Source organism: Urocampus carinirostris, chromosome 13 (genome assembly GCF_059441175.1).
Source record: "Urocampus carinirostris isolate Australia breed hairy pipefish chromosome 13, RoL_Ucar_1.0, whole genome shotgun sequence".
NCBI classification, from domain to species: domain Eukaryota; kingdom Metazoa; phylum Chordata; class Actinopteri; order Syngnathiformes; family Syngnathidae; genus Urocampus; species Urocampus carinirostris.
The window spans coordinates 18,934,853-18,958,687 of NC_142361.1; the positions used below are offsets into that span (position 1 = coordinate 18,934,853).

The following is a 23,835-nucleotide window of genomic DNA, read 5'->3' on the forward strand; positions in this document are numbered from 1 at the left end:
ATTAGGTCGGTCCCGTTTTTGACCCAAGTTAAAGGTAAGATCGGGCCGTAAAAAATCCAGCCGAATATGGGTCGGGCTTGGGCCAGGATTAGCCTTGGGTTTAAGATTGTACCTCTAACCCAAGTGTTTTTAGAGAGTAGGGTAGAAATACACACAGGACTTAGTACCCCGATGACCCTAGCAATTAAATGATCCGTGAACTGTGAACTAGTACGAGTACAGTGATGAAAATGCTTGTCCACATGAGAAAGTTCTGGAGCACTTTCAACACATATCATAAACAGTTTTTAGGTAAAATATTATCGAAACTATTATTTTTGTTTTTGTTACTGTTATTATTGTCAACTGTATGACTATTTTTATTGGCATTTTTACTTTATTGCTGTCAAATTATACAAATTCATTCCAATCTAGATCTACGTTTATAAACAAACTAGTGAGGTGAATAAATATGTTGGTGATGATGGTGAAAACAAAACAAAAACGAAACCAAAACTAAATAAATAGAGACACAATCACATAGATAACTTTAAATAGAAACACAAAACAGACATTCCAGCACATTTTTAGTTAGGGCAGACAAGTGGGAGTTTTGATGCTGGAGGTATCTGGCTTAAGCTCCCGTACCTTGTCTTTTTAATGCAATGATCAGGACACTCAAGAATGGTAGTCCTGCTAACCTGGGGGTGGAACCCCTAACGCAGCAGGTTCAAAGATACTCATATGACAAAAAACACACACCAGATCACAGTCAGTTGTCACCATGACCACCAGTGAGAATTATAGTAGATACTCTTATTATATATTATGCTGAGAATGGATGGAGACAGCAATGATAGTGATGGTGATGGTGAAAATGGTGATTGTAAGGATGATGATGATGATGATGATGATGATGATGACAAGGTGACTGTGCATCCACAAAACGTATGTAAATAAGTATATTCTTGAGGCATTTCTTATATGTAAATAAACAGGATTTTTTGCAATAAGACACAACTATTAAGGAAGTGGTGTAGGATCAAATAAGCATATGCTTCTTCCTATGTTACGTTCACATTGTTTTTGTTTTTTGACTTGTTGTTTTGTTTTATTTTGTTTTCCCATGTTCGAAATAAAGTTTCATTCATTCATTTTTTAAATAAGAAAAAAAAGACCAAAAAAAAGACAAAAATTATCCACCTGTGGAAGATTTTTTTGGGGTGTGTAAGCTCAAGACTTGTGTTCGTTGAGACCTTATCTAGTGTGCCTCAGGAAATTGCCCGATTCTGTCTTTGAAAAAAAAAAATGTTATTGTTCAGTATCTATGATTTTATTTTTCCAGTGATTAGTAACTGTAAAATTCATCCATAACACTAAGTGGCAGCATTTTAATATTTGTTTTCTTTCTATATACCAGTTTAATGCTCATGTACAGGGAAATATCCCAAATGACTTATTTTGTTTGAAAAAGTTGTTTAATATTGCGCCGCAAAAATGAAACAAAAAAAAATCAACGTAAAGATCTTTCACATCATTTTGTTGATTTTAACTATTTTCTTATTCCACCCAAAAAAATCGTCATAAGAAAATATTTGTTCCAGACGCAGATGATTTTTTTGAAAATCTGTTTTTTTTTTTTTTGTTACTTTCCTCGAAAAACACGATCAAAATATAGTAAAACTTGAAAAACAGATTAAAAATGAAGTAAAATCCAAAATTTAAGCAAAATGATTAATCCAAATGAATAACCGGTCTTACCTCCTAAACCAAGGTGACCATAAATGGTATTAAAAACTTGATACCGTCAATTTACTCAACATGATAATTTAAGCAAAAAAAAAAAAAAAGAAATTGGAGCCATAAATTCATTTAGAAACATTTTTGACGGACGGTGTGCCCTGAAATCCTAAAGGACTAGACCCTAGATTGTTATATTTGTAGATTTTCTGGAAGTTACAACCACAATTTCCATTCACGGGGGGCAAAAGAACTTCTATATAAATTTTCCAGTGGGTTTGTCCTTTGGTTAGTTGTAATTTGCCTATCTCCTTTGAGCCTTTTGCAACTTGCCCAGTGACAAACTTATTTGCCAAACTGACTTAGTTGATGTCATTCAGCCTTCAAACAGAGATAGCACCTTTCAGACACTATATTTGCAATCATGTAAGTGTACAAGATATGGCTTGTGGGCCAAATTACACGAGTCAAGATTGTCAGGTATAAAAAACCTTAGATAGCCAGCAATTCAAATAAACGACTTTCTCAATTTACAAACAAAAATAAAAAACATCATCTGAATACGAAGATTCTGATCCCTTCTTGTGGGATTCCCAAATAATTTAGAGTTTAGTATGGGTTTTTTGTTAGTTTAAAATAAGGTTTACATCACAGTGAAATTTATTGTTTCTGGGCACAATACCTTCCCATCATTAACAACTGTTTTATATGAGTAATAGTATTGCCTGCTACACGTTTTTTTTAATTGGACGATGTCATTCCATATCTCTTCTGTAGTGGCAGTATATTATGGCACAATTTGAAAAAAAAACGATTGAAGAAAAATTGTGGTATATCAGCTATTAACCGTTTACCAGAAGTTGCTTAGGTCAAATTGCAGCTTGGCAAAAGAAAATCCATCCATCAGGCAAAGGCTTGTAGATTATCTTTATAAAGGTGATTATAGTTCCAACTATTGTGCCTAATTTGTTACACACACACACACACACACACATCTCTCTTTTTCTTTCTCTTAATGTTTCCCTCTTTAGCCTATGTTCATTGCTAGCCAAGAGTTCAATCAGTCTTAACCTCCAAAAATGTTATCTAATCATGTGAAAAATCCAAAATCAAGTCAAAGTGATTGAAACAACAGCACACACGCATACAATATTGAATGAATGATAGAGAACTGTTTTTAAAAAAACTCAAGTTTGAAAATAAGATCATAAATAAATAAATAAATAAATAAATGATAAGTAAAAACATCTGCATCAATGAATACAAATATTTTCTACTGTCGTTTTTATTGTTGTTGACAGCAAAAGTGAAAAATATTTTCTTAACTTGATACTTTTCCCAAGAGAGTCACGTTTATTTTTACATGTATTGTCTGTTATCGGACAACACAAAACAATTGAATTTTTGCAGAAGCCAACTCGCCATGATCTAATAGCATCAAAATAATAATCTGTCATATTAAAAAAATAGGCAATCGCCTTTCCCAAATTTACCTTGATATTGGTATGGTTTCGTTTAAATATAATAAATATATTAATCCAACCTAAATGAGTGCAATGAATTGTTTATAAAACATACATTTACGTCATTAATTCATCTCAAATATATAGTTTTTTGGGGCGGTAAAACATTTACAATACCAATCAATTTTAAATATCTTAGACATATATAGGGATAGTGCACCAAAAATTGTTTTTGAGTCAATTGTAAAATTTACTCTCACACACATACACACACGTGCGTGCGCAAACACGCTACAGTTGGCAACAAATTTCATTTAGAAAATGTATATAGCAATTTCGGGAAATTAACAGTTTCAAAAATATATATTCCAATTCATTTTTGTGTTTTGATTACTAAACAACAATAGTCGTGCAGGACAAAAAGTCATTAAGTTCTTCTCAACCGTTCAATCGGAATAGGCCTGTCTGTCTGTTTTACCATTATATTCCCCTGCTTTGCAAACACTTTCACACGCAAACTGTCACAAATAATATTGAAAAGGGAAAAATAGATCCGGAATTGATCAATAAGACAACGAAAAGTGTAGATGGTCCTTTTTAATTAAGTTCAGTTTGCAAGGGGATGAGGAAAAATAAACAAGACACATGATATTAAAAAAATCATCACAAATAAAAAAATAACGGTAACCAAAGTGCCAAAAAATAATACTTAAAAAAAAAATGTTTATTATAGCAAAATGCAACATTTTGACATTTTACTCCATCGTGTCAAATTAAAATATATCACAAAAAAAGAAACTTGCGACTTCTCAAAAATACGTTTTTGTCTACATTTTTTGAATGACTTTGTCAAGCGTTTGGTTGCTAATTTCGACAGAAGGAGATTTGCGTTTGTCTCTAAACACAAAAAGTTAAAACCAGCATCAAGTCACCTGTTGGAATAGGAGGAGGGGGTAAAAGTGTCTACAAAACGTCATCGTTAGTTCATGTGTTAAAAAACATTAACGAAAATAAAACAAAAAAAAACAACTTCTTGTCAAAACGCATTTCAAAATTGACAACAAATTAAATGCAAATATTTTGCAAAACATAACGAAATTACTCCAGAGTTGGTCAATTATGTGCCTACATCAATTCTAATTTTCATGGCTACGAAGCCATGTCAAGTCATGTTTGTGTGTTTTTGTGTTTTTGTGTGTTCTTGTGTGCATGTTGTGTGATGCTCAAGTAGAAAATAGTGAGAAATATATATATATATATATATATATATATATATATATATATATATATATATATATATATATAATTTTCAGCTGCCATTAGTGAACACAAGCACACACACAACAAAAAACACTCGCAATATTTTACACACACACACACACACACACATGCAAATTACACGCAGACACACACAAACGCCATATTGAAGAAAAAACATAAACAAAATACAGTTTCTTCTATTGCATAAATTTCCACGCGGGGTGAGTTTCATTTTGAACGCAAACTCCTAGAATTTCAAGTCATGTTTTTATAATCACTACTTGAGGCAAGTTGACCTGAGAATATTAAAAATGGGAATAAAATGCCTTGCTCTTTCAACCCTGATTGTTTTCGCATATATAAGGCTAATTAATAAGTGTTTAAAATATGAATAATAGCTATGATTTGTTTTACAGATTCCTGCCCCCGACTCGATTGTCTTGCTGCAAAAAAATAATGTTAATAAATAATGTGTGACCGAGTGCAATGTCGTCATTGTCAGGCGCACAACATTTTAAATACAATAAATACAAAATGTCCTCATAAATAAGAAATACGTGGATATAAATATACTTTAGTGTCGTTTCTGCATGTGCAATAGCAACGTTGTCCCTTTTTTGCCCTCAATCAAATGTGGCACCGATAGCTTTGAAATAGAGATTTTTGCACAGTTTTGCATCAGTTTAGGAATGCGTTGGAGGCGACCCTCTTCTGGTGGGTTAGAGCACCGGGGAATGCCGCTGCAGGGCCGCTCCGAAGCGAGTCCGACAGCAACGAGTGAGGGGGGCTGCAACCGCCTCCATAGCCGGTTGTACTTTGCTGCATGTGCGGGGGCCCCTGGGGCCCCGGTGGGCTTGTGGAGGATACAAAGTAACCGGCGGCGGGGCCTTGTGGAGAGAGCAGGCCGACTCCGTACGAGTTCGTCAGGCCGCCCTGCAGCACGGAGCGGCCGAGGTCAGCCCCGTTGGCCAGTTGCTCCACGCCGGGCAACAATGAACCATACCCGGCAGCCTGGCCAAGGAAGCCTGCGTTGTAGTGCGGGTGATGCGCGTGGGGGTGGTGCGTAGGGTGCGGTTGCGGGTGCAATGAGAGAAAGGGCGAGATCTGCCAATAGAGAGGGTTAGCGCCGGTATGCTGGCGCTCCACACCTCCACCCCCTGCGAGGCCCAGTGGGGAAAATCTGAGGCCGCGTTTGATGGCCAGTTTACCGCGTGATGTAGCCGAACGCCGCCGGAGCTTCCCGGTTGTCCCGCCAATGAAGACATCGTCGCTGCTGGGGTCCAGCATCCAGTAGTTTCCCTTGCCCGGGTCATCGTAATGGCGTGGCACCTTTACGAAGCACTTGTTGAGGCTTAGATTGTGACGGATAGAGTTTTGCCAGCCTTGTTTGTGCTCCCGGTAAAAAGGAAAGTTTTTCATGATGAATTCGTAAATGCCGTTGAGCGTCAAGCGCTTCTCGGGACTTTGGCGGATCGCCATCATGATGAGCGCGTTGTAGGAGAACGGTGGTTTGTCGTATTTTCCGCCCTTCTTGTTGGCCGTTGCACCCGAGCCTACCCCGGCACTTTCGCCACTGTCCTCCGCCGCTACTACAGCGTCAACACCCTCCTTTTCAGGCTCCTGGGGCCTTGCAACTTCCGGGGAGCGCTCTGCATCCGAACCCGGGGAAGGCGCCTCGTGCAGCAGAGTGCCGGAGTCGCTCCCGCGGGGCTCGCACCTAGCCGACGGCAGCAGGAGGCTTTTGATGCTGAACGACGACGAACATTTCACCGGCTCCTTCACCTCATCCATGCCGGCAAAAGAAAAAAAACAAAATGAAAAAAAGTTTGCAGTGCACTTTTACGAACAACTGCACCAAGATCACCGGCAAAAAATCAAAGTCCCGTTCTGTTCCGTCCCGTACCGTCCCGTTTCCAGGCGGGAAACTGCTGAGTGACAGCCACAGGAGAAAGGCGCGCGACTGGATGACAGAGAAAAAGAGAGAGAGATAGAGAGCGCGCGTGCGCGCCACAGAGAGAGATAAATGAGTAATTAAGGAGGAGCCTCCATCGGCAACAACTTGTCTGTTCTTCTTTTGCTTTTTCTTCTCTGCGTCTCCTGGTGCGCCCCCAAAAAGTCCGAAACGCATGACGTTGGAGAGGGGCGGAGCGCGTGCACGTCGTCCGGCTTTGTTTTCTCAAGCACAATCATCATGTGGGCAAACACTGCGCGTGCACGAGCCTGTGCGCTCATGCGTGCGCTTGAGTGGGGTGCGGGGAAACACACGCTGACGCACAAACGTCACACACACACACATTACGTAGGACGCTTCCTTGAGCTTTAGCGCTCTCCTTCGGCAGTCTATGTTACTGCAGTTCCACATCCCCGACCATTCCGAACCGCCGGTGGACTTCTCTCATCTTCTGGAGTCCTTCAACAGGAGTAGCACAAATAATTGACACCACACAATGGGACACTTCTCAAATATTTACTCATTACTGTTCAAAAGTTTAGGGTTGCTTGGAAAAATCTTTATTGTTCAAGGAAAAACAAATTTTTTTCCAGTGAAGAAAATGAAACTAACCAGAAACTGTCATGTCTTGCACGGTTGCCATGGCGCCCAGCTGGCCCCGCCCATTTGAAATGTGCTCTGCCAGATCGTTTGTTAAACCTTGTTATACCTGTTAAACTTTGATGAGACTTCGGTGAGATTCCTACAAGTTCTTTTTTATTCTGAGAAGTGCCTAGTTTGTTATTTTGCCTGCGTTTGACCATGCTTTGTTTTTGGTCTGGTCCGTTTGTGTTTTGGACAACTTTTCTTTTGTTTGGATATCTAATCCACTCCGCGACCATCGATCCCGGATCGAGTGTGCGCACCCTCCTCATCTTTCCCCAATAAATTGTGTGAGTAAGTCTACGCAAATGAGTTCTTATTTCATGTTCCACGCTCCGCTTTGTGACAAACACACCCCAAAGTTAACGTGGTAAATGACTACTTTAGCAGCAAATGTCTGAATGTTAATGCAATGTGTACATAACCAGTATTCTGGTGTTCTAATGATACTATAGAATACTCTTGTGCAATGATGTTAGCAAAGCTGACAAAATTTTAACTGGTTGAAAAAGCTATAAAACTCACCTTCATTTAAGCCAGTTGGGTATCTTAGGCATCCCTTTTGTGGGTGTGATTGAACGATGAAAATGGCCAGAAAAAAGCAACTTTCGTGTGAAACTTAACAGTCGGTTTTTGCTCTAAGAAATGAAGGACATTCCATGTGAGAAATTCCAGGAACTGAAGATCTCCTATAACGGTGTGTACTACAGTAATCCCTTGCTGTATCGCAGTTTACATTGCAAGGTTTTGAAAACGTGAAACACGGCTATATCTCGTATTTTAGCAACTTGTTTCATTGAAAAGAAATTCATCAATTAAACCGGATTCTGAGGAAACACAGAAGAGCGCAAAGAAATGCTGATCACCAGCAGGTGCTCCGTGGATTGTTATTGAGTCCGGAAGTGACTGAGGTGGCGTTGGTAGGAGAAGGAATAGCAGTGCTGCACGTCCAGCCTAGTACTCGAGCTACGTAACTAGCCACCTCTGCCAAGACTGTCCAATACCCATGAAACAGATGACTTGGAGAGCCGACTTAAAGGAAACCTCTAAATTCTTATATTTTAAACATCACAGGTATCTGGCTCAACAAGACGATCCCCTATGCCAGCGTGCAGCTAGCCGGACACTATCTACATCAATTTTACATGAAAAGGAGAAGCCGTCCAATTTCATTATACTATTGTATAATGACGGGTGGCACGGCAAATTAGTGGTGAGTGCATCCGCGGCACAGTTTTGAGGTCATGGGTTCAAATCCGGCTACCAGCCTTTCTGTGCAGAGTTTGCATGTTCTCCCCGTGCTTGCGTGGGTTTCCTCCAGGCACTCCGGTTTCCTCCCACATTCCAAAAATATGCTTATCAGGTTAATTGGCCGGTCCAAACTGTCTCAATAGGTGTTAATGAGCGAGTGAGTTGTGCCCTGCTACTAGGTGGCAACCAGTTCAAAGTGTCCCCTGCCCACTGCCGAAAGATAGCTGGCATGGGCTCCAGCACCCCGCGACTCACCTGAGGATAAGCGGTGCAGATAATGGATGGATATTGTATGATGACAATAAAGACAATTCATCCAACTGCATTACTGTGTTCTGTTTCTATTTGTTAATCTATAGTTGTTTTGTTACAGTCCCCTGACATCTAATCAGATAGATAAATCATGAATAAAGGATATATTTTCGTGATTCACGAGATTTGACTATCGCAGGCCCTTTTGGAACGCAACCCCCCAAAAAACAAGGGAGTACTGTACTCCTTTCGTTTTTTTTCCGTTTTTTTCTGGAGCTTGTGATCATACATTACAGAATCATTGCTCTATTTTTTTTAATGTGCTTGTGTGCTTGTATTTGTGCTCTTTAGTATATCTCTTCATAATACTCTGACCATCCCCGTGCATTTTTGACTCATAGCTGGTTCAAGCAGACAGGAAACCTACTAATTTCAGAGAACAGCAAAAAAACAGCCTCTAACTACAGCGAAGAAAAGGTGGCATGATGACAAGTACATTAGAGTCTTGGGTTTGATTTATAGACAGGTCCTCAACTAGCAGCTTCGTTAATCACTTACTGTTACTGTAATATTTGCCCATGATCTCAATCCAACTGTACCAAAATTAAATGGCATGCTCTTCTTCAACCATTTGGAGTATATGAACAACTCTGGTCTCTTTCGAAAGGTCACACTCTAAACTTTTATTCTAACTTAAAATAATCACTGCAACATAGAGTAATCTGAGTTGAAACACACAGAAATAGATGGTTTTATTCACTCTTGAATTTATTTGCAATCAAATGCTTGCAAAAGAGTGTGGCCGGGCATCTTAGCTCGAAAACAGGTGACACAATAGCTTGCAGCCTTACCTAGTTCCTTGTCAAATTTGATCACGATCTGAAAACCTAAACATTGTGTATTACACATTTTTGTAAAGGTAAGTGTAGGCGTTTCCAAAAGTGACCGTTTTGATACGACCAGTTCACAGCCCTTAAAACTTTTGTGTTTCACCTTGGCCATTTTTTAGACATTGTGAAAGATTATAAATATTTAATTTCGACATATAGAAGTCAGGCAGCACGGCGGCGCAGTGGTTAGCGCTTGTGCGGCACAGTTCATGTCATGGGAACCTGTCGTGGGTTCAAATCCAGCTCCAGACTTCCTGTGCGGAGTTTGTATGTTCTCCCCATGCTTGCGTGGGTTTCCTCCGGGCACTCCGGTTTCCTCCCACGTTCCAAAAACATGCATTTCAGGTGAATTGGCCGGTCCAGATTGTCCCTAGGTGTGAATGAGCAAATGAGTTGTCTGTCCCTGTGTGCCCTGCGATTGGCTAGCAACCAATTCAGGGTGTCCCCTGCCCACTGCCCGGAGATGGCTGGGATGGGCTCCAGCCCCCCCGCGACCCTAATGAGGATAAGCGGTACGGCTGATGAGATGAGATGAGATATAGAAGTCAATTTATGAATGTGCAACTCTGCACGTAATACAGGTGAGTAAAAATGAATCACGGGTGGCTTTGTGGCTTACCTTCAGCTCTGATTTGAATACACACCGTAAATGTGTAAATTTTTACGTTGAGGATTCATTGGCTTACCAATGTGTCAATCCACATTTGAATCGGTCACTATTGACTAATGATTTTAGAAGCTGAATTGGTCATTATGTTTGTTTTTTCTTTTTCTTCTTTTTTTTTTTTTCAAAACAGGCTCTCATAGGTTTTCACGTTCTAAGGACAGTTAAAAAAAGCTTGCGATTGGCCAAGAGCCAGGCTAATCAAAAGGTCAGAGGCTAACAGAAGTATTGAAAACAATCTGACGAGTCTGTTCATTTTTAAAGGGGTGTATTGAAGCCAAACACACAGATACAACAAAGATCTCAAACAATGCAAGGATGCTTTTAGGGGGATTTTTTTCACCGGCATTTTTCCTGCATTATCGTGTGTTTTGGAGTAAATATTTGACACAGTTGGATTCACTGGACGTTTGTGAAAATAACCACACCATATTACGTAATACGAGCCGAGTTCCAGGAGACGCTGTAGGTGAGCTATACCAGGTTTATAGTTTTCGCATATCTCTTTTCAACTGATCGTAATGTTTCTGTGATGAGTATGGTCTGAAATGAGGGTAAGAGGATAAAAACATTAGAGCCTCTAGTTTGAGAAATAGACACCTTACAGATCCTAAACGAGCAGCTTAGTTAAATAGTACCCGTCAAACATCAGTGTCAACATATACAGAAGCGATTCCGAGATGCTGAGTGGCAAAGAAAAAGCCATATTTGAGACTGGCCAAAAATAAACGAGATTCATATTGGCAAAAGTACTCATACATCGGAAAACTCTTGATCAATAAAGGTCTGACTTTTCCATGGAAAACACAAAATAGTCTGGGTGATCCAGATAAGATAAGACAGAAAAGTCAGAGGCATGACAATGCAATACTGTCAATGAAAAGATCTCCTAGTAGGTATGATAAAGACTGTGAAATATAGAATAAAAAAATGAACTGACGATGTTGAAAAATACTTAAAACAAATAATAATAATTTTCTTGGAACTGATTAACGAACGCTCTCGCCCACCAGCACATCATCAACGTCTATTACTTTTGTCCAAAATGGTGGCACTGCATATCTGAGTGTGTGGACAAGAAGTGTGATTAATTTGTTCATCTTTCATCCAGCAGCTCTGCAACTTAGGCACGTCTGCTCATCATCGCTGTTTGTTTGCACTCGCTGCACATTGTGTATGACAACAGCGCTCAAATCCAGATTACACACTCACACACAGACACACACAGCAGATTTAATATGGCACACGGTGACCTGTGTGTGTGTATGTGACAGATGGTGTTTCTGTTTAACTGGATGTGAGCCGCCAACAAAGGCTTCGTTTGGACCCCATTCACAAGTAGAGACCACACACAAACACACAAACACATATACACACTAACTAGCTCCCTGCACAGTAGGCGACAGACATGTTTCCCTCCTCGTCCATCTTGCTGTCATCACAACTTAAAATTTTCAAGTGTATGTCCACAAAGGCATCTTAATGGAATTCATAACTGTCTTCTTGGAGAGAATAAAAGCGTGGAAAAATCAGGCCGAAAGTTGACTGGACTCCGCCAGAGTATTTGCTTTGACTTTGTGACCTAGAAGCAAGCGAACCGAGCACAAGCTGGTCACGCTTTGGCACTCGGACGAAGAAGTCGAGCGAGTGCTCGGAGGCCCGGCCGAGCCGTTGTTTCCTAAACATGGCCGTCGGCCCGGCAACACATGAGGTTGACCTTGGCGCGAGCGTCCACAGTGAATGTCCTGGACCTCGAGGACTTTGAGAACCTCTGTACCTTGGACTTGGAAGGTTCCTTTCTGGTTTGTACATTTGTGATGTGTGCTGTTTGTCTCTCGATGGTAGGAAGTGACTCGATGACCAAAAATGAGTTAAGAGAGATTTAGGCTAATTAGAACCCTCAGCCACTGCATTTTAAATAATCTTTCAAGTGACTGCACCACAGGTGATCTTTTGGTCGGATGAAATATTTCACAGGAAGATTGCTCTTCCAAAATGTTATGTCATCCTAACTACTGTAAAATTCAGACTCTAAGGCGCACCTGATTATAAGTCGCACCCAGTACATTTTAAAAAGAAAAAACATTTTAAACATACATAAGCCGCACCTGACTATAAGCCACATGTGCCCACGTTGAACATGAGAAGTTTACAAAGAAAGATGCTACACAGAAAAAGTTTTAATAATATACGCTACCTTAACCACTTAACATTCTGACGGCCTGCCGGTAGGACGCCAGACCTTTGCTAGGCAAATGCGTGTCTGTACGATGTCACTAGTCTCTGAAATAAGTCATATCATTGGACAGCCCAAACTCTTGGGATTCAATATGTGATCACCATTTCAAAATATACTCATCAGAGAAACATCCCCATCAGTCAGAAAGACGATATCCGAAAACTGTAAAGCCTGCGTAACTCACCAGTACGTCCCTTGGGCCGTCTTCAACTTTTTTGACTGTCCACAAAAATAGCTTTGTTACATCAAGGACAATCCACAGAATCCAACTGTGTAAAATATTCACTCCAAAACACAGCATAATTGCCGACGGATAGATAGGAATACGCCTTAAATATTTCTGCTTCGTTAGACGTAGCTTCTTGTAGTCCATTCGTATTATATGTCGAAGTATCCTTGGGCTAGACACTGAATCCCTTCTTCCCACGATAGCAGGTAGTTGCCTTGCATGGCTGACGATGCTTTCGGTTAGTTAGTGTGTAAAAGGGAAAAGTGTGAAACACATTGTAAAGCATTTTCTTCATTGACTTAAAAAGCTCTATATTAATGTAGACCATTTACATTTGTCACAGTATTACCAATTACAAATAAACAGACTCACAATATGATTCCCAATATGGTAGTTAACCCTACCATTTAGATTGACACATTTTGCATGATGGGGGTTTGTTCATGCTAGTTTTATTCATGCACAAAGTGCGAGTTTACATCAAACTTGTGTCTTGCCCGACACATATATTCCTCGTGTCTCACTCTTACCCTGGCAGCTGTAACAGGAGGAGCCAAAGTGGTCTTTTTGGAGATACTGGGCAAGAATGAAAAGGAAAAAAATTAACTCTGGAAAGACACCCAAGAAGAGTTTACTGTCTTCCCAAAAGTTTACCAAGGACCTCGGGTGAAGTTCACATGGCAACCCAATGACTTTCAAATTAGCTTTTAAAAGTAGCTCATTGCAGATGCAATGCAGACGTGAGAGGCCTCCGGAACCATACCTATCCAGCCTGAAAATCAAGCAAGAAACATCAACCTAAAAGATAAACTCCATTCAGGGACCCTCCACTCAGAAAATACTGGTCCACTAGTAAGTGGAGGCTGCAGCGCTACCGACTGGGGTAGTGTGAGGAGGGTAACGAGGACAGGAGAGAAAATAATCGGGACTACACTTCCCTCCATTCAGGACATTGGCCAGAAGCGCTGCCTATCCCATGCTAAGAACATTACCGGGGACCCCTCTCACCCCCATCATGGACTGTTCACTCTGCTAGCCTCTGGGAAGAGGTTCTGCAGTGTGCGGTGCAGGACCACCAGGCTCCGCAATAGTCTAGTCCCCCTGGCCATTAGACTGTTAAATGGTCAATCTAACATATAGTTAACTTAAATCTAAACGGCTGCTAATCTGACTTTTTGCACTACTGGCAGTTTTTTATAGCTTGCCACTCATTGCACATTGCTCTCTGCACTATTGTAATTACAGCGTTATTTTTACAGTGTTAATGTTACTGTGTACCTGACTTGTTAACCTGACTGCCCATTTTGCACATCTGGTTAGCTACTCTTCTTGCACTATCGGCACTATGGTAAAATACTATACGTAGCCAAAATACAATACAACTTTATTTATATCTGTACATTCAAGGAAACTGTGGGGGTCAGATGCAACCACATTTCGTTCTGTATACACGTGTACTAGAATGACAATAAAGTAGATCTGAATCTGAATCTGAAGTCCAAGAGCAGAGAAGAAATAGATAGATAGATAGATAGATAGATAGATAGATAGATAGATAGATAGATAGATAGATAGATAGATAGATAGATAGATAGATAGATAGATAGATAGATAGATAGATACTTTATTCATCCCCGAAGGGAAATTCACATTTCCAGCAGCATCCCTGAGCTGAGAACAATACAATAATAAAGCAAAAATAATACAATATACAAACACCCAGTGTGATGTGCAAATGCCCACTGTAGCGTGTTATATAGAATATTTAAATAGTGCTACACGTAATACATATTGCAATAAAATTCGGTAATATGCAATGTAGGTGGTGTGATTTAATGTGGGCTTTTACTCTGCCGGGTAGAGTTAAAGAGCCTCATGGCATGAGGAAGAAAAGATCTCTTCAGTCTGTCCATAGTACAAGACAGTGACAGCAGTCTGTCGCTGAAACTGCTCTTCTGTCTGGAGATGCTGTGTAGTGGATGCGATGGATTGTCCATGATTGACCGCAGCTTTTCCAGTGCCCGTTTCTCAGCTACTGCTGTTAGGCTGTAAGTATATTGTTGCCCACTTTTGCATTTTAGTTTAATGGTGGGGTGATGCAAGAAGCACAGAGTGATTTTTCTAATACACCACCGCTGCTCCGGAGGCCACTCACTGTGGTATTTGGTGGCGCATGCTGTCAGCACATCCGGGATACAGAAAAACCCCAAAATACAACAAATGGCAATCGGCAAATGTCGAGTGCGCAAGATGCCATTGGTTTATAACCTAACTACCCAACTAACTACACAACTAACTACCTACTCTACTGACTGTCCAACAAACAAATGTGGACACAAATAAAATCGTTAGATGCATTTTTGAGTTGTAACCGACTTCTTGTTTATTGGCACCCTTTTCGGCGGGGAATTCAAACAAAGCCGATCAAATATGGAGGTGTGATAGAGTTCTCCATTCAGGCCCTGGTGCTGTGGAATGATCTGCCCTATGAGATAAGATCTGTAACCTCAGTGCAAATGTTTTAGACACAGTTATACTGTATAGTTTATGATTGCTGTCGACCTCATACTATTGTTTTATTGTCCTTTCCGGTGGCCGGGTGTCAGAGAAGGACAAGCCTGGATGTTGCACGGCGCATGCGTTTTGAGCCATCAGACCAACACCTGAACCTGATGTATGCCATCACCTAGATGTGTGGGAAAATAATTTGAAATTTACCTTGTCCTTAAATATGCCTACATCCCCACAAATCTGGTACGAGAATGTTCTAAACTTGGCTGGCTTGACTTTCCTTGGAAATGGACCAGAAACATTTTTGACAATTGTACTTCCTGACAACCAGTGTGATGTCTCGACATGTTTCTTCACCAGCATTTAGCTTGTGACTTTAATTGAACGCAACATGTCGGCTTCTCTTGGGGTCGAAGTTCACAGCCTCGGCTTCTATTTCCTGGATGTCCTGTGCAGCTCAAAGAATTTTTTGAAAAGTTTGCGTGACGAAACACGACAGACGAAGTGGAGGAGTCCTACCATGCGTATGGCAACACTGGCCTGGTGTTGACCCTCTTCAGCTCGGAGGTTGTGTGCCGGTACTCGTCTCTGACAGACCTCTAGAACAATAATAAAATGCTGGCGACCCATACGCTGCCTTTCAAAGCGACTCTTATCAAAATGACAGCATAGGCACACGCGCAACGACCTTCCACCTGGGATGATTGAGGCGAGGAGAGAAGTCCACCGGAGCAAATAAATCCATATTTTTGAGGGATTTTCCAGACTTGACCAAGTTCAGCAAGCCCACCTTCTCAATGCATCTCCAATCAAGTGAAAGCTCACTCCTGAAAAGAAAGAAAATACATGTACATCTTTACAAAGGTTTCTAAGTCAGCCCCCTAAAAACATCAAATGTTAATATGCATACACCAAGTGCTCCTGCCGCTGCTGGTAAACACACAGTATTTCACTGCCGGCCTGAATGCATTAAAAAAGTGAATTTTAGCTTTGAGCCGGATGTACTCATGCAAAGAGCCACACCTGACTCACAGTCATGCATTCCTGACCCCAGATCTATCCATCCATCCATTGTCTGCACCGCTTATCCTCAGTAGGGTCGCGGGGGTGCTGGAGCCCATCCCAGCTATCTTCAGGCAGTGGGCAGGGGTCACCCTGAACTGGCTGCCAGCGAGTCACAGGGCACACAAAGACAGACAACTCACTCGCTCATTCAAACTTAGGGAAAATTTGGACCAGCCAATTAACATGATATGCAAGTTTTTGGAATATGGGAGGAAACCAGAGTGCCCGGAGGAAACTCACGCAAGCACGGGGAGAACATGCAAACTCCGCACAGGAGGTTCGATCTCATGACCTCAGAACTGTGCCGCACACGCGCCCACCACTGCGCCTCCGGGCTCTAGTTCATATCAAATTGGCCCGGCTGAATTAAGAGCATTGTCATTTATCAACAAGAACCTCAAAAGTGTCAGTCAAGGACGTTTGTGTGCTCCAATTCCAAGCTAGACTTCTGCTTATCTCCCAACGCTGTTGCCTGCCTTTTAGTCTTGTGAGGAACCCGCTGGTGTTTTTCTTGTTATGCTGTTGTTGTTACAGCACCAACGTTAACATGAAAAAAGGTCAAACTAAGTCAGGCTGACTCGTCGCCCGCTTCGAGGTCATGTGGAGTGTGTAGCTAATAATAGAACTGTGTGTTCCAGGACAAACTCCCCACACCACTTTAGTCTCCGCCCACAACACGTTACACACGTGCAACATGCAGACCCCGCCAGGCTTTTCCCACACGTGTGCACTCTCGTACACACAATGAATGGAGGCGTCATCAACACAGAGTGTAAGGGGAAGGGGAAAGGGGGACGTCAGGTTGAGTCGCCGCTTACGCCTCGGGCGCTGAAGCGTCCGTTACAAATCAAAACATTTGCTTGATTCATTCTGGGATGTTTACCAACACACACAACACGCCACACGAACACACATGTGTGCTGGGGGGTGCTCACACACTGACCTACATTGATATAAGTGTGCTTTGACTGCTTATGAATGAACGTCCTTTGCTGTGAGTGGGCAACTGTTGGAGATGAAAAAAGGCTCCATGTGGTAAGTTTCGGGCCATGTTTGATTTCAACAATCATAGGGCCGCTCTTTCAAAGATGACCGCCTCTCTGAAAAATTTTGTGAGAACTCTGAGAGCACGGAACTTCCTTGTGGCCCACCGTATCCTGCATTGACTGTATAACAGTGTTTTGCTCACAAATTTACCGGCTTAGCTCAGTGTTCTCATGGTTCTTATTGATCAAGAACTGTTTGAAATCAATCCATCCATTATCTGCACCGCTTATCCTCAGTATGGTTGCGGGGGTGCTGGAGCCCATCCCAGCTGTCTACGGGCTGTGGGCAGGGGACACCCTGAACTCATTGCCAGCCAGTCGCAGGGCACACAGAGACAGACAATCACTCTCTCATTCTTACCTAGGGAAAATTTGGACCGGCCATTTTACCTAATATGCATGTTTTTGGAACGTGGGAGGAAACTGGAGTGCCCGGAGGAAACCCACGCAAGCATAGGGAGAACATGCAAACTCCACACAGGAAGGTTCGATCTCATGATCTCAGAACTGTGCCGCACAAACGCTAACCACTGTGCCACTTCAATTTGAATATAAGCAATGGAGGTAGATCAGAAGATGCTGATGTGGTTGCAGCTTCCATTTCTGTTTTCAAGGTCTCAGGATAAGACTCAGCTTGTATATAACAAGGACAAGGCCACTCATTCAAAGATGGCCACCTCTCTGAAAAGTTTGGTGAGAGCACGGAACTTCATTGAGATATTGGACATTCCTCCGCCCAAACAACAGTGACTCTTCAATCTGCCCTGTGCTGGAATAACTCCTTTAATAAGATGCTCAGTAAAACATATTTTGTCTTTTATCTACTAGTTATTTATCTATTTAAATAAATCCATAAGTTTAACATAGATACACAACTTTATGAAACACAAAGTCCTTTACCAAACAAAGAGTCTTTGAGCTTTTAATATGTCACAAAAGCAAATGTCGTAACGTCAGTCGCAGTTTGTTTTTCAACAAATATATGCATATATACAATGTAATACTCAAAATTTGGTTACAAACTTGTTTTTCCCCAGTGTTTTAGGACCTAGTATCAGTATTGTCACACGCCGCTACCCATCAATGACAAGGTCCAGCTCATGTCTGAAGAGTGCAATGACGCTTTACACCAAAAACACAGACCAGATGATAAAGGTGCTGTATTAGTCAAAACAGGAGGCATCTCCTGCTACTGGTTATCATGGAATCCAGTACTGTCCATTTCATGTGGGGAAGCAAACCCTGACCCAAAAAAAGCGTCCTGGAGATGGATATGCCCCACCAGGCTTTACTTACCCAAGACACACTACAGGAAGTAGTTCTCCAATGACCCGGGTGGTGAAGGGATTTGTGAACTGTGACAAAAGAACCAAAAATTTCCATTACATATTCTCCTTCTTTCTCACGGCGAAATCAGTTATTTTATTCATCACCACAATCCATAAAGGATCATAAATGTCTCCTTCTCACGAAAAAGCATACTTCATTGCAGTGTCTCATGCGTATGTTGCCAGACGTATGGACATATACAAGATGTGTATGGATACTGATATGTTTTTTTCTGTCTTTAATATTGGACACCTGCAAAAGAGAACAAATAGGAGGCCAGTTCGTTGTTCCTTTGTCACTATCCGCTAATCAAGATGCTGTTCTTTAAAATCCACACTCTTTAGGGCCAATCTGCTTTTGTAACCAAGGAGATTTAATAAAAAGAAAGAGCTCTGGGGAGGGCTTTAAAACAGGTTGGAATTTCTTATCTGAGGTTTGGGCTCTCCTCTGTTCTCCTTGCAAGTTCAAAATCAAGTCTCCTTATTTTGAGTGTCAACTAGATTAGAAAATTATCAGATACATTTTTGCTGCAGTGACAGATACAGGTATATAAAGTGAAAAAGTTTGTTTAGCGAGTTTTCCAGTTCGTGGGTTCAATTTGTTTCTATGCTGAAAAGACCAAGATTCATTGTGGCAATTAACAAAGAAGGACAGATCTAGCATGAGCATTGGCAGAAATCAAACGGTTTCCATTGAATGATAAAAAAGTGAAATAAGTAACTTTTTCAGACTGTTAATAGAATTAAAAAGTATGTTCTGTTAGAATATTTAAACGTGTCAACGAATATGAAGTCACGAGTGTATGGGTTTCTCCCACTCTTTATAACCTTTTTATTTTGTTTAATTGTTGCATTATTTTAAGAACGATTTACTTCTTGATGTATTCATATGATGTCTTGATGTATCCTTTCACTCATTCATCCAATCTGTACAGGTTTGGGGGGAGTTTTGAGGAATTTATACTGAACCAACAATGCTTTGTTCTTTCAAACATATTCACTTATTATGAAACCACCGGCCCACCATTTTGTTGATGCAAATAGCGCGCAGGTTGTTCTGTACAGACAGGCCCAGAATATATTATGCATTTGTTTTATTGTAATAAAAATCTCAACGGGAATGTTTCGCTCCAGTGCTGTTTTTACTCATCTAGTCATGCGACCTGTATGTTGATTAAAACATGCGGAGGAGAAAAATACTCCTTCAGTTCTGATCATTTTCTTTTAGCATAACATGACCTCTTATGAAATCATACATATTTATCAGGCAATAGATTATGAATAATTCTCACAACATGAATGAATGAATGAATGAATGAATGAAAACTTTATTCGAACATTAAAATAAAAACAGAACAAAAACAATAACTCAACAACAACAAAAAATCTTTGATAATATGTTCGAAAAGGGGTAGTCAGAAGCAAATGCTTGTATTCCCTACCCCATCATCTTCCCTATTAAACAGACCATTTATATAAGACTGGGCAGCACGGCGGCGCAGTGGTTAGCGCTTGTGCGGCACAGTTCATGTCATGGGAACCTCCTGCGTGGGTTCAAATCCAGCTCCACACTTCCTGTGCGGAGTTTGTATGTTCTCCCCGTGCTTGTGTGGGTTTCCTCCGGACACTCCGGTTTCCTCCCACATTCCAAAAACATGCATTTCAGGTGAATTGGCCGGTCCAAATTGTCCCTAGGTGTGAATGCGCGAGTGAGTTGTCTGTCCCCGTGTGCCCTGCGATTGGCTGGCAACCAGTTCAGGGTGTCCCCTGCCCACTGCCCGGAGATGGCTGAGATGGGCTCCAGCCCCCCTATGACCCTAATGAGGATAATCGGTACGGCTAATGAGATGAGATTTATATAAGAACAATTGTAATACTATTAATAATAACAGATATAATATAATAACAGCAACAATAACACAAAGTTAATCATAGTTCTAGACGCACTATTCCCAATCTCTCGTGTCACTCATACCCGATTTTCTTCATCTCTGTATTCCCCCAGGAATGTTTTTTTGTATTTAAATTTGAACAAATGAATTGTTGGACATTGTTCGGTTTCGTCTTGCAAACCGTTCCAGAGCTTGACTCCACACACAGACACACACATACTTCTCCTGGTGGTTCTCACCTTTGGGATCATGAATTCACTACGGCCCCTTAAGTTATAATTCCCTTCTTTCCGATTGAATCATTTACGGATGTTTTCTGGCACTATGTTTTTGTTGACCTTAAATAGCAGTTGTGCAGTGAAAAATTTTACTAAATGATCTAATTTTGATAATTTGGACTGCAGGAATAAAATATTAGTTCGCTCTCGATATCCTACCCTGTGTATAGTTCTAATTGCACGTTTTGGGAGGGTAAAAAGGGGTGTTGTGAACTTTTGTAATTAGACTTCTGCACAATATGTTAAATATGGCAGAACTAGAGAACAATATAATGAATACAATGCATTATAGTTTAAAATGAATTTGGCTTTATTAATTATTGAAATGCTTTTAGATACTTTAGTTTGTATGTGTCTGATGTGTGTTTTCCAGCTTAATTTATTATCTATTATGACCCCTAAAAACATAAACGAATTTATCAAACACACATCTGAATACATGAGTATTTTCAAACACAAATGTTTTTTCTCGCATTTAAAAAGCTTTTGCAGAATCTGAAGTTAAACTGTTTGATAACTATAACCAGTGAATGTTTTAGGAGGGTTACTGGTCTAACAAACGAGGATATTAGCTAATATTTGCCAGAAAAACAGATATCAGCAGTGTGTAAAAATACAGTAAGTGTTGTTGGTGTGACATCATAACTAATTACTTCCCGACAAAATGAGATACTAGCTGTGTGTAAACAAACAGTAAGTGTTGTTGGTGTGACATCATAACTGATTACATCACTTTTAATGCCACCACCGTGACCTAAGGCCCTGGATGTAAGAAATCGCATCTCCTTTTTCCATTGCCAGCTGGGTGTTTGGCTTTGTTTGCATTAAGCCAGGTTGACCTTGACACTATCCCATACATCGGCACGATCAGACGATCTGAGAACGACATGTTGCGGAGTGTGAGCCAGACAGCCAGCGAGCGATTGGCACCTCTCACGAGTCGGTGGTCGCACGTTCCTCGTGGAGCGCCGTCCAGCTTTAATCCAAAGTAGATTAATGGGTCAGTTTAGTCAAGTTCACGCAGGGTTCAAGAAAGGTTCACTCAGAGTTCAGCGCGCACAAACGCGGGCGCACTCGTGGCCGAGGGGAATCACTGGGCCGGAAACGTGACGAGGGAACACCCGCGCTGACGAACCCAAACGGGACAAGAGGAAAGCAAGATAACGAGTGACAAAACAATAAAAACACACAACACAGGAGCCACGATCAACCTTCCCCATATGCCAATAGCCAAAACAAAGTTGAACCAACCCCGCAAAGAAAATACAAGTGGACGTCACGTGTAGCCCTGAGCCACCGGCTGACCCCCACTTGACATTATCTCGTAGTGACCCCTGGTCTATGTTAAACTTTACCTTAAGGCACGATTTGAAATGTATCACATTTACATAATCCCACCTTCTTACAGCCACTTTATCTGAAATTCAAAAGCTAGGCTGGTTAACAGAAAAAGACCATGGATCATAAATAGTAACATCTCAAATAAGCAAAAAGTATGTGCTGTAAGTTAATGAAATTATTTTAATGATCAAGGTCAATAAAAACATTTTTTTGATTGGTGCTACACAAAGATTGTGCAAGCCACTTTGTTGAGCTTTTTTGTGCGACATTTTCATATCGCATCCAACGCCGGTCAATATTGGGTAATTAACAATGAAAATCCCTTTTTAATTTCAGCAAGTTAATTGGACAAATATAGTGACTCAAACGACGAGTCCATATTTACAGTAGCTTAGGTCACACTTCTCGCATATGTTAAACTTTAGAAGAATTTACTTTGCTTGGCTTGCACCCACCTTAAATACATTGTTATTGTTGATGGGATCATTAATAATAATGCTAACAACCAATCAATTATTCTTAATAAAAGAATAAAAATTGTTATTATCAAATATATATTACACAAAATATACATTAAAAATAATGTTAATTTTACTTTTACTGTTATAATTATTATTATAAAAGATCTACTAGCTAGCACCAGTTGTAGCAATTGGAAGGCAACAAAGCTTTTCCTTAGCACATATCCTACTTACACAAAGCATTCGGAATTCAAGTAAACAAGATCTGTACGATAAGTTACCAGATAGAAATGGAAACCGCAACGGACCTTCCTAATGATGTCCTCGGTCCATTCAGTGAGCCTCCATCCTGAGCATGTTTGTAACTGGACACAGGTGTGTCCAATATCCACACACCTGCCCCTAATTATCCTCACCCTTTAATAAGGACATCTTGAACAGTACACATTGTCAGGTAATTTTCATATCCATCACCATGCCAGGTGTGTTAGTGGTTGCTTCTGGTTTCTTTGTTTCTCTGCTCCCTACGTTTTCCATTTCCAGATTTGGTCTTTGTTTCCGGGAGTGTTTAGTTTGGACATTTTGTTGTTTTGTGGGCCCATTCTTCTTTTTGAGCACCTCTTCCTCCAGTTCCTGCTTCCCCCACATGGGTCCAGCCTCTTTAAAAAACATAAAACACAGGCTCTTACGGTCCTTTTGAAAAGGCCACTTTCCTCTTAGAATTGCAAAAAATGGTGCTCCTTAAAATTGTGATTTGTACACCATTACACACAACAGCTGGGCATGTTTTTTTGTAAATTGCGACTTTAATAAAGTAATAAGAAAATCTTCTCTCACTCTATTCAAACTCGTGCTACCACTTCAGCTGTTTTAGGTCAACAATGCTTGCATATCCTGTGGTTATCCGGTGACGATGTAGTTTGGGAAACATACAACCAAATTGTCTATGTGATGCAACATTTACGCAAACTCACTAAAGTTTTTATTCCACACCAGTAGAAGTCAAAATGAGATTGAAGTATAATGCATGTAGGTGCGTGTGCGTGCACGCGCTAGGGCTCATTTTACGCGCTCATCTGTGTGTGTATGAGTGCATGTGCGCATTTCCACTTGGTTGAGCCTTCTGCTCAGCGTGCAGTCGCTCTCAGTGAGCTGCGTTTTTAGGTCGCAGTGTTCTTTCCGCGTGCGCGCTTACGCGCTCACACACTAACGCACGGTTACGCAGCGACGTCAGGGGAAGAGTGCTATGAGGCGCTTTGGCTGGATGGGGGTTGATGTGCACGCGCGCATGAGTGTACGCGCGTGTGATTGTGTGTGTATACGTGTGGTTAAGTAGTCCCAGAGGTCTTGTCA

General features: G+C 41.0%; 1 protein-coding gene and 1 long non-coding RNA gene across 2 annotated transcripts; both read right to left on the reverse strand.

Annotated features, from left to right (window-relative positions):
* Positions 1-4,497: 4,497 nt before the first annotated feature.
* LOC148353939 (forkhead box protein E4-like) lies at positions 4,498-6,512 on the reverse strand. The gene has a single exon (XM_088351048.1). It carries the CDS (start codon positions 6,231-6,233, stop codon positions 5,121-5,123), a length of 1,113 nt encoding a protein of 370 aa, XP_088207174.1. The 5' UTR covers positions 6,234-6,512; the 3' UTR covers positions 4,498-5,120.
* Positions 6,513-15,036: 8,524 nt separating this feature from the next.
* LOC148353940 (uncharacterized) lies at positions 15,037-23,126 on the reverse strand. The gene is made up of 4 exons (XR_015852559.1): positions 23,011-23,126; positions 22,764-22,899; positions 18,479-18,537; positions 15,037-15,898 (listed from the first exon to the last, which is right to left on the reverse strand). It is a non-coding gene; the product is annotated as an uncharacterized LOC148353940 (long non-coding RNA).
* Positions 23,127-23,835: the final 709 nt, after the last annotated feature.

Coding starts and splice junctions, on each gene's coding strand:
- LOC148353939 (XM_088351048.1), bottom strand. CDS start 6,233: ATGGATGAGGTGAAGGAGCCGGTGAAATGTTCGTCGTCGTTCAGCATC.